Here is an 11,877-nt window from a genome sequence, read left to right as displayed (position 1 = left end):
AAAACAGACCAAAGTCTACTTTGTCTAACGTAAGAGCCTCCTGCTATATGCTGCAGTATTTCTCCACCCTGAAATAGTATATGGAAACTAAGAAAATTTTGTGAACCTCTGGGGTTCTTCCATTGTTTATCTGGAATTTTTCTTTTTTTTTTTTTTTTTTTTTTTTTTGAGACGGAGTTTCGCTCTTGTTACCCAGGCTGGAGTGCAATAGCGCGATCTCGGCTCACCGCAACCTCCGCCTCCTGGGTTCAGGCAATTCTCCTGCCTCAGCCTCCTGAGTAGCTGGGATTACAGGCACGCGCCACCATGCCCAGCTAATTTTTTGTATTTTTAGTAGAGACGGGGTTTCACCATGTTGACCAGGATGGTCTCGATCTCTCGACCTCGTGATCCACCCGCCTCGGCCTCCCAAAGTGCTGGGATTACAGGCTCGAGCCACCGCGCCCGGCTATCTGGAATTTTTCAATGCTGATGTTTCCCCCAAAATAAATCCTAAGAAAAGTGAATACCAAAACAATGCATCTTAAAGCTTACTATAAAGTGTTATGTTCAGAAAACCCTAAAATATTCCTATGACCAGGTTTATGTCTTATTTATCTCTGATGAACTCAGGGGCCTAAACACCCTACTGCCATGCTTAAACACTCAAATACATCGTTTGGTGGCTGATTCTCAAAATGCATCATAAATAACTTTCAAAGCTTTAATTTAGTTTCCCATAAGCACAAGCCTTAGGCATAACTGATCCTTGACATTTTTATTGTCACCAAGAAAAGGTTTCATTCCATGGTAGAAAGAAATGAAGACACTAAGAAGACCCACATGTATAAATGACAGTTTTCTTTAAGAAAAAAGAATGATAAGGGGCGTGTATAGTTGGACAATAGTAATTTAAGAAGACATTTTTACCATAGAATTAAACATTCACACCCATCATAATCTTTTTTTTTTTTTTTTTTTTTTTACCTTTCCTGTTGTCTGACCATATAAACCAAACATCTCTCGTAACCTCTCTTCACTGATGGCTTCAGGTCTGTCGATCTTATTCCCAAGAATTAGTATAGGCACATTAGCAATGGTTTCATCTGTCATTAGTGACTGTAAAAAACAAGAGTTGATATGAAACCATCCAAAGAGCTTATTTTGATATGATAAAACAGTAAAGGACTCATTTTCTACCATATCATGTCATACCAACTTTCTTTGGCAAACTTTCCCCACATTTTAAAGTGACCTCAATGAAACCATTAGCTCAATTCTTCTGTCTTCCTAGGGCTCTTCCTGTAAATGTGTACTCTGCTCACCCTGTAAAGCAGTGACATAGAGTGTATAGAGTCAGCACCTTAGAGGTGGACATATCTGGTTTCACTTCTGGTTCTACTGCTGGTTTTTTTTTTTTTTGAGATGGAGTTTCGCTCTTGTTACCCAGGCTGGAGTGCAATGGCGCGATCTCGGCTCACCGCAACCTCCGCCTCCTGGGTTCAAGCAATTCTCCTGCCTCAGCCTCCTGAGTAGCTGGGATTACAGGCACGTGCCACCATGCCCAGCTAATTTTTTTTGTATTTTTAGTAGAGACGGGGTTTCACCATGTTGACCAGGATGGTCTCGATCTCTCGACCTTGTGATCCACCCGCCTCGGCCTCCCAAAGTGCTGGGATTACAGGCTTGAGCCACCGTGCCCGGCCTTTTTTTTTTTTTTTTTTTTTTTGAGATGGAGTCATGCCCTGTCACCCAGCCTGGAGTACAATGGTGCAATCTCAGCTCCCTGCAACCTCCACCTCCTGGGTTCAAGCAATTCTCCTACCCCAGCCTCCTGAGTAGCTGGAATTACAGACATGCACCACCACATCCAGCTAATTTTTGTATTTTTAGTAGAGACAGGGTTTCACCATGTTGGCCAGGCTGGTCTCAAACCTCTGACCTCACAGTCCACCCGCCTCAGCCTCCCAAAGTGCTAGAATTATAGGCATGAACCACCAGGCCCAGCCTCTACTGCTTCTGAGATGTGACTTTGGGCAAGTTAGCCTGACTGAAGCTCTAGAGAGAATTAGGAACAGTAGTATCTTCCCTATGAAGTTGAGAATTAAATGAAGTAACACACACAGTCTCTGGAGCAAAGTAGGAACTCAGGCATTCTCTGTCCTTGTTTTGTAACCATAGAGCCTACCTGGACTTTTCCACATGTACAAGTATTTGTTTGCCTGCTCTGGGCAGAGGCATGGTAGGATCAACCTTCAATCAGAGCATGGACCTGCTTACTCTGTGGCCCCAGATCTAGTGTTGACCTTGTCTGTGGCTGTTGGGCCCCTTTACAAAGTATGTGACCTGGGATACTGGAGAGGAGGTAGCTACATATGCCTCTGCTCACTCCTGGGAGTAGGGTCAAGGATGGCATGTCCTATCATTTCAGGGTATGGCTTAAGAAATAGCATCCTGGCGCCGGGCACGGTGGCTCAAGCCTGTAATGCCAGCACTTTGGGAGGCCGAGGCGGGTGGATCACGAGGTCAACAGATCGAGACCATCCTGGTCAACATGGTGAAACCCCGTCTCTACTAAAAATACAAAAAATTAGCTGGGCATGGTGGCACGTGCCTGTAATCCCAGCCACTCAGGAGGCTGAGGCAGGAGAATTGCCTGAACCCAGGAGGCGGAGGTTGCGGTGAGCCAAGATCGCGCCATTGCACTCCAGCCTGGGTAACAAGAGCGAAACTCCGTGTCACAAAAAAAAAAAAAAAAAGAAATAGCATCCTGGCATGACCAGGGATTCAAGATCAACCCACTTCAGGAATACAGCAGACATAAAATATACTAAAAAGGTATATTCTGTACAGGTTGAGCTTCTTGTCTTCATAAAATAAAGGATGTCTGTATTGATACTTCCTCAATAGCTATAGTTACTCAAAGTTACTCCCTCTGCATTTTTTTTTTTTTTTTTTTTTTTTGAGATGGAGTCTCACTCTGTCACCAGGCTGGAGTGCAGTGGCATGATCTCAGCTCACTGCAACCTCCACCTTCCCGGTTCAAGTGATTCTCCTGCCTCAGCCTCCCGAGTAGCTGATACTACAGGCATGCACCACCATGCCCAGCTAATTTTTATATTTTTTGTAGAGACGGGGTTTCACCATGTTGGTCAGGATGGTCTCGATCTCTTGATCTAGTGATTTACCCACCTCGGCCTCCCAAAGGGCTGGGATTACAGGCATGAGCCACCAAGCCCGGCCCCTGTGTACTCAGAAATCATCACTTAAAGCAATCATTTAGCTCAACAAATTGCGAAGAGTTTCATCAGAGACTGCAGAAAAGCAGCACTCTAATAACGGTATCTCCAACCAACTTCTTCAGACTTACCACAGTGATTTGACTATATTTATTTTCAATTATTTAACTTACATCAAGTTCTTCTTTTGATTCTAACAGCCTTTCATGGTCTGCACAATCCACCAGAAATACAATGCCATTGATAGCAGGAAGGTAGTTTTTCCACACTCTTCGAGCTAACAAAAACAATCAGGAGTTAGAGTTTATTTGCTGGTCAAACCCAGCAGATGATTTAAGCAAAGAGTCCAACAAGATTTCAAGGGCAGTAATCCCTTAGCTGCTGCTACTTCACAATATATTCACGTCAATCTTTTACCCAATGGTGCCAATTTCTTCTGAGAACACCAAAGAGGAAATTTCAGGCTTTCCTTGATTGTGGGCAAGTCAAATACTTTAGTCTCCTCCAATTATAGTATGTAAGAAGTAGAATATTTAAAAGAATAAAAATAGGGCTGGGCGCGGTGGCTCAAGCCTGTAATCCCAGCACTTTGGGAGGCCGAGGCGGGTGGATCACGAGGTCAAGAGATCGATACCATCCTGGTCAACAAGGTGAAACCCCGTCTCTACTAAAAATACAAAAAATTAGCTGGGCATGGTTGTGCGTGCCTGTAATCCCAGCTACTCAGGAGGCTGAGACAGGAGAATTGCCTGAACCCAGGAGGTGGAGGTTGCGGTGACCGGAGATCGCGCCATTGCACTCCAGCCTGGGTAACAAGAGCGAAACTGCATCTCAAAAAAAAAAAAAAAAAAAAAGAATTAAAAATAAAAAAAGTAGAATATTTGCCACCACCAGTGCATAATGATACATGTTAAATTTACTGGAGGACTATTACTATATAAATCTAAAATATAAGCCGTAAAAAACCTACATGTATATGTAATTAAATATATATAAAGTGTGTATTTATATTACACATATATGCAGTGTTCATTTTTTGACATTTCTAGTTACTAGATTTTTTTTTTTTTTTTTGCCACAGTAAATTTGGAATGAGTGACAAAAGGAAATTAATACTAGGTGTAAGTGTGTTAAATTAGAATAAGGCCAGGTATTGTGCTCACGCCTGTAATCCCAGCACTTTGGAAGGCCAAGGCGGGTGGATTGCTTGAGCTCAGGAGTTCAGACCAGCCTGTACAACATGGTGAAACCTCATCTCTACAAAAAATACAAAAAATTAGCCAAGGCCAGGTGAAGTGGCTCATGCCTGTAATCCCAGCACTTTAGGAGGCTGAGATGGATTGATCACCTGAGGTCAGGTGTTCGAGAACAGCCTGGCCAACATGGCGAAACCCTGTCTCTATTAAAAACACAAAAATTAGCTGGGCATGGTGGCATGTGCCTATGATCCCAACTACTTAGGAGTTTGAGGCAAGAGATTTGCTTGAAACTGGGAGGCAGAGGTTACTATGAGCTGCGATCGCACCACTGCACTCCAGCCTGGGTGACATAGTGAGACTCTATCTCAAAAAAAAAAAAAAAAAATTAGCCAAGTGTGGTGGCTTGCACCTGCCCAGCTACTTGGGAGGCTGAGGTGGGAGGATGGAGCACAGGAGGCAGAGTTTGCAGTGAGCCAAGATCACACCACTGCACTTCCAGCCTGGGCGACAGAGCCAGACTGTCTCAAAAAAAAAGTAAATAAATAAAAATTTTTTTAAAAAAGCAAACTGTTTTACTCACAACAGAAAAGAAGATCAAATGTTGATAATTAAGGTCTATGAAATCGTAAGAGCAATTTTTTTCCATAACTTTCTTCACTGACTTGAGTTTTACGACGTATCTCTCTCTCTCCCTTTTTTTTTTTTTCTTAAAGAGACAGGGTCTTGATCTGTCATCCAGGTTAGTTCACTGCAGCCTCAATGTCTTGAGCTCAAGCCATCTTCCCATCTCAGCCTCCTGAGTAGCTGGGACTATCAGTGTCTATCATCATGCCCCATTAATTTTTTAAATTCTGTGTAGAGACAGGGTCTTGCTATGTTGCACAGCTGGTCTGGAACTCCTGGCTTCAAGTGATCCTCCTACCTCAGCCTTTCAAAGCACTGGAATCACAAGCCTGAGCCCCCATTTCCACCCACTATGACATATCCTGAAAACAATATAGAAATGAAGTCTCAGACAATTCCATCAGATTCCAATTCTAATAATCAAATTCTAGAAATTATTTTGCATACATACCAGGCAATTATAGGTCTCAAATGTGCTTTCACTAGCAAGAACTGCTTACAGCCTTTTCAACTATATGTCATATCAGGTCTTTAGAATGCCCACCAACTCAGTTATGACTTACTATGAGCTAAATGTTGCCAAGTACTTTTGGGGATATAAAAAATGAACAGGCCAGGTATGGTGGCTCACACCTATAATCCCAGCACTTTAGGAAATTGAGGTAGGAGGACTGCTTGAGGCCAGGACTTCAAAATCAGCCTGGGCAAGATAGTGAGATCCCATCGCTAAAAAAATTCTTTTTAATTAAAAAAAATATAGCCGGGCGCGGTGGCTCAAGCCTGTACTCCCAGCACTTTGGGAGGCTGAGGCGGGTGGATCATGAAGTCGAGAGATCGAGACCATCCTGGTCAACATAGTGAAACCCCATCTCTACTAAAAATACAACAAATTAGCTGGGCATGGTGGCACGTGCCTGTAATCCCAGCTACCCAGGAGGCTGAGGCAGGAGGATTGCCTGAACCCAGGAGGCGGAGGTTGCGGTGAGCCGAGATCGCGCCATTGCACTCCAGCCTGGGTAACAGGAATGAAACTCCGTATCAAAAAAAAAAAAATATATATATATATATAGGATTTTAGTCCCTGCAAGTTTAATATAGGAGATAAAGCAGTCTTTCTAAACTTGTTATAGACATTTACACAAATGCACTAAGTGCTATGAAGTACAGCTGAGAGCACTCCAACTGAGAATGGATTCCCAAGGGAGGTAGGAGCACTGGGCCCTGAAGGGGTCACTCATGTGCGGATGGGGATGGCATGAGAAAAGCATAGAGGTAGAAAAACACCAAGAAGACCTGATTTGGTTGAAGTAAAAAGAATGGGAAGGGGAATAGCAGGAAATGAAGACCAGAAAAGTAGGTCAGGTGTTGGCTCACACCTATAATCCCAACACTTTTGCGAGGCTGAGCTTGGAGGATTGCTTGAGCCCAAGAGTTGGAGACCAGCCTGGGCAACTTAGTGAGACCCTGTCTCTATAAAATAATAATTCTTAAAACCCAGAAAAGTAAACTGGGACCAGATCATAGAGATCCTGAATGCCAGGTTAATAAGTTTGGCATATTTTGCAGGTAATGAGTTAGCCACTTAAAGTTTTTTTTTTGTTTGTTTTTAACACAGCATTAACATGTTCATAACATGATTATAACAGTAGGAAGCAGACTGAAGTAGAGAGAATGGAAGCTAAATTTTACTCAAACACTTTACCACCAAAAGCATTTCCAATTTTAATTGACCAGAAGTATCATGAAAATCTCCCTTTGCTTTTCTTTATTTTTTATTTTACTGGTTTTCTTTTCTTTTCTTTTCTTAACACCCTTTGCTTTTAAAGCATTTAATGGGGAGTAATAATCCCTACATTTTAAATCTACTCTGGCCTTCAGTGAATAGAATGAGATGTCATATACTGGAACTAATGGCCACATTTTTGTTAAGTTAAAATAAAACAAAGTGTTACTTCAGGTTTTCTAATTCTGGAAAAAAAAAAAAAAGAAAAGAAAAGAAAAGAAAAGAAAGTGACTATAAGAGTAATAGAATCTTGTGGCCGGACGCGGTGGCTCAAGCCTGTAATCCCAGCACTTTGGGAGGCCGAGGCGGGTGGATCATGAGGTCGAGAGATCGAGACCATCCTGGTCAACATGGTGAAACCCCGTCTCTACTAAAAATACAAAAAATTAGCTGGGCATGGTGGTGCGTGCCTGTAATCCCAGCTACTCAGGAGGCTGAGGCAGGAGAATTGCCTGAACACGGGAGGCGGAGGTTGCGGTGAGCCGAGATCGCGCCATTGCACTCCAGCCTGGGTAACAAGAGCGAAACTCCGTCTCAAAAAAAAAAAAAAAAAAAAAGAGTAATAGAATCTTACCTTGAACATGGCGAAACCCCGTCTCTACCAAAAATACAAAAATTAGCCAGGCGTGGTGGTACATGCCTGTAATCCCAGTTACCGGGGAGACTAAGGCATGAGGATCACTTGAACCCGGGAGACAGAGGTTACAGTGGGCTGAGATCACACCACTGCACTCCAGCATGGGAGACAGAGTGAGATCCTGTCTCAAAAAACAGAAAGAATCTTACCTTGAACATGTCCACCCAGATCAAAAGTTGTAAACGTCATGCCAGCAATGGTCAGTTCTTCTGAAGCTAAATAAGAATTTAAAATATTTTTACAAACCCATTAATAGCTTATATTACTACTTAATGTTTGATTTACTTTTATTGTAAATAAGGTCAAATCAATCATTTAGGAACTGGTACAATAATACTTTTTATAATCAGATATACACCAATTCATATTGACATTGTAACAAATAATTGTAATATTCAGTTCTGGTATTCATTACCCACCATAAATCCAGCATTTATTTTTCTTTCTCTATTTTTTTTTTTTTTTTTTGAGACAGAGTTTTCACTCTTGTTACCCAGGCTGGAGTGCAATGGCACGATCTCGGCTCACCGCAACCTCCGCCTCCTGGGTTCAGGCAATTCTCCTGCCTCAGCCTCCTAAGTAGCTGGGGTTACAGGCACGTGCCACCATGCCTGCCTAATTTTTTGTATTTTTAGTAGAGACGGGGTTTCACCACGTTGACCAGGATGGTCTTGATCTGTTGACCTCGTGATCCACCCGCCTCGGCCTCCCAAAGTGCTGGGATTACAGGCGTGAGCCACCGCGTCCGGCCTTTTTTTTTTTTTTTGAGACAGTGTTTTGCTCTATCGCCAGGCTGGAATTCCATTCAGTGGCGTCATCTTGGCTCCCTGCAACCTCTGCCTCCTGGATTCAAGCGATTCTCCTGCCTCAGCCTCCTGAGTAGCTGGGACTACAAGCATGCATCACCATGCCTGGCTAATTTTTGTATTATATTTTGTATTTTTAGTAGAGATAGCTTTCACCACGTTGGTCAGGATGGTCTCTGTCTCTTAACCTTGTGATCCACCTGATCTATATTGATCATGTTAGACCATCCTGGATAAGAGTGTGTAATTCTTTGCAGTAAGGTTGCTGTAGGATTATCTACTCAGAGTTGGTGTTTAACAGTATTGGTGTTTAATGTATATTGGTGTTTAATGTTGACTACTAAATTCAAAACTCCTTTTTTCAGACCCTATCAGATTTGGATATGTAGGTATGAGCCACCAAGGCTGGCCAACAACCTAAGTTTTAGTGTTAACTACTTTAGTCCAAGATACTTTATCTTGTTAAAACAAGATATCCTCCCACCTGTGCCTCCCTAAGTGCTGAGATTATAAGCATGAGCAACCACACCTGGCCCAGGTGGTCTTTCTAAAAGAACAAGAACACACAAATTATTTTAAAAATTGTTTTAAAACTTTCCATTTTTGGCCAGGCACAGTGGCTCACCCCTGTAATCCCAGCACTTTGGGAAGCCAAGGCAGGCTGATCATCTGAGGTCAAGAATTAGAGACCAGCCAGACCAACATGGAGAAAAAAATTTTTTACTAAAAATAAAAAATTAGCAGGGCATGGTTGCCCATGCCTGTAATCCCAGTTACTCGGGAGGCTGAGGCAGAAGAATTGCTTGAACCCAGTAGGCAGAGGTTGCAGTGAGCCAAGATGGCGCCACAGCACTCCAGCCTGGGCAACAAGAGCAAAACTCTATCTCAAAAAAACAAAAAAACGAAAAAACAAAACACTGAATTTTTGGCTGGGTGCAGTGGCTAACATCTGCAATCCTAGCACTTTAGGTGGCTGAGGCAGGCGAATTGCCTGAGGTCAGGAGTTTAGGACCAGAGTAGCTAACATGCTGAAACCCCTTACCTACTAAAAATACAAAAATTAGCTGGGTGTGGTAGCACGTGCCTGTAATCCCAGCTACTAGGGAGGCTGAGGCAGGAGAATTGCTTGAACCTGGGAGGCAGAGGTTGCAATGAGCTGAGATCATGAGACTGTACTCCAGCCTGGGCAACAGAGCAAGACTCTGTCTCAAAAAAAAAAAGAAAAAAAAAAGATATGAGTACTACTTCAAGATCTAAATATACTCCCTGAGAGCCAGGTCACATATAATTTACTATATTATTTTAGGAACAGGTCAAGTCACCTGATCATAATTTATCTACCAGAAAACGCCCCCAAAACAAAAAACTTGCCCACGTGTGGTGGCTCATGCCTATAATACCAATACTTTGGGAGGCCAAGACAGGCTGATCACTTGAGCAAAGGAGTTCGACACCAGCATGGGCAACATACTGAAACCTGGTCTCTGAAAAAAATATAAAAATTAAGTGGGCGTGGTGGCATATGCCTGTGGTCCCAGCTACTTGGGAGGCCATGTCAAGAGGATAGCTTTAGCCGGGAAGGGAGAGGTAGCACTGAACTCTGATCATACTACTGCACCTTATGCAGCCTGGGCAACAGAGCAAGACAAAACATAACACTTTTGGTTAGTGTGTGTGACTTAGCATCACTTGATAAGTATAACATTGTATGTGGGAATATACTTACTGGGATGTAATGTTGGGACATGTTGTCCAAGTCTGTCATCTTTTAGCATGTGTAGCAATGTTGTTTTTCCTGCATTATCCAATCCAAGAAATACCAATTTACCAGTCTTCTTATATAATCCTGCAAAGTAAGAGCTATGATTGGTCAAAGTGATATCTGACACTGATTATCCACATGAATTTAAATTTGACCCGATTAAGTTTGGAGTTGTAAACCTATTTTCGATTTTAAAAGAACTATTTTAAATCTATTCATGGCTGGGCACAGTGGCTCACACCTGTAATCCCAGCACTTTGGGAGGCTGAGGGAGGCCAATCATCTGAGGTCAGGAGTGCAAGAACAGCCTAACCAACATGGTGAAACCTTGACTTTACTAAAAATATAAAAATTAGCCAGTTGTGGTGGTATATGCTTGTAATCCCAGCTACTCGGGAAGCTGAGGCAGGAGAATCACTGGAAACCCAGGAGGCAGAGGTTGCAGTGAGCTGAGATCATGCCATTGCACTCCAGCCTAGGCAACAGAATGAGACTCTGTCTCATAAATAAATAAATAAATAAATAAATAAATCTGTTCATGATTTGGGACTTCAAATAATTATAAAACCAAACTTCGGCCGGGCGCGGTGGCTCAAGCCTGTAATCCCAGCACTTTGGGAGGCCGAGGCGGGTGGATCACGAGGTCGAGAGATCAAGACCATCCTGGTCAACATGGTGAAACCCCGTCTCTACTAAAAATATAAAAAATTAGCTGGGCATGGTGGCACGTGCCTGTAATCCCAGCTACTTAGGAGGCTGAGGCAGGAGAATTGCCTGAACCCAGGAGGCGGAGGTTGCGGTGAGCCGAGATCGCGCCATTGCACTCCAGCCTGGGTAACAAGAGCGAAACTCCGTCTCAAAAAAAAAAAAAAAAAAAACCAAACTTCGACTAAGTCAATAGACTATGTGTGTTGCCTTAACATATCTACAATGCCAAAATGCTGACTACTTTAATTTTAGAAGTATCAACCAGGTATTGATTGATAAATTGATAAACAGAAAAAAGGCAACATTGACCAATTTATAATAGACTGGAATTGAACTGCTAAATTTCCTATTGAACTTACTTACTTTATTTATTTATTTAGAGACAGGTTCTCACTCTGCCTAGGCTGAAGTACAATGGCATTACTACAGCTTGCTGCAGCCTCAACTTCCTGGGCTCAAGCAATCCTCCCACCTCAGCCTCCTGAGTAGCTGAGACTACAGGTATGTACCACTACACCCGGCTAAATTTTGTATTTTTTGGTAGAGATGGGGTTTTACCATGTTAGCCAGGCTGGTCTTGAACTCTTGGCCTCAAGTGAACTGCCCACCTTGGCCTCCCAAAGTGCTGAGATTATAGGCATGAGCCACATGCCCAATCAAACTTTTTAATTTAATTAATTTATTTTTTTGAGACAGAGTCTCTGTTGCCCAGGCTAAAGTGCAGTGGCGCAATCTTGGCTCACGGCAACCTCTGCCTCCCAGGTTCAAGTGATTCTGCCTCAGTCTCCTGAGTAGCTGAGACTACAGGTGCATGCCACCACGTCCGGCTAATTTTTTGTATCTTTAGCATAGATGAGGTTTCACCATGTTCGTTAGCCAGGATGGTCGCAATCTCCTGACCTTGTGATTCACCTGCCTTGGCCTTCCAAAGCGCTGGGATTACAAGTGTGAGCCACCATGCCCAGCCATCCAAACTATTTTTTACGTGTTTAATTGTCTAACCTCCACAGAATTATATGAAAGAAGACTAGTATTAACTTATAGTAGCAGCTGAAAAAATATTTAATCAATAAATAAGCTTTTTTCTGGTTCAAGTTGGCATTTGAAATAAACATTTAAAGACATTAGGTAATTATACTT

The 11,877-nt window shown here is 42.7% G+C and overlaps 1 protein-coding gene across 2 annotated transcripts in view; it reads right to left on the bottom strand.

Moving 5' to 3' along the window:
- Window positions 1-11,877, bottom strand: part of SAR1B (secretion associated Ras related GTPase 1B) — a 35,179-nt gene that overhangs the window by 6,033 nt on the left and 17,269 nt on the right. For both annotated transcript variants that reach the window (XM_039468783.2, XM_074381486.1), the window contains 4 exons: window positions 9,994-10,113; window positions 7,611-7,676; window positions 3,392-3,495; window positions 967-1,098 (listed from right to left, as the gene is read on the bottom strand). In XM_039468783.2, the coding sequence (XP_039324717.1) occupies window positions 967-1,098; window positions 3,392-3,495; window positions 7,611-7,676; window positions 9,994-10,113 (422 nt within the window). The remainder of the gene's footprint in view (window positions 1-966; window positions 1,099-3,391; window positions 3,496-7,610; window positions 7,677-9,993; window positions 10,114-11,877) is intronic.

This window comes from Saimiri boliviensis, chromosome 1 (genome assembly GCF_048565385.1).
Source record: "Saimiri boliviensis isolate mSaiBol1 chromosome 1, mSaiBol1.pri, whole genome shotgun sequence".
Taxonomy (NCBI): domain Eukaryota; kingdom Metazoa; phylum Chordata; class Mammalia; order Primates; family Cebidae; genus Saimiri; species Saimiri boliviensis.
Note: the sequence above shows the minus strand (reverse complement) of the source record. Positions and strands in the feature narration are given on the sequence as shown.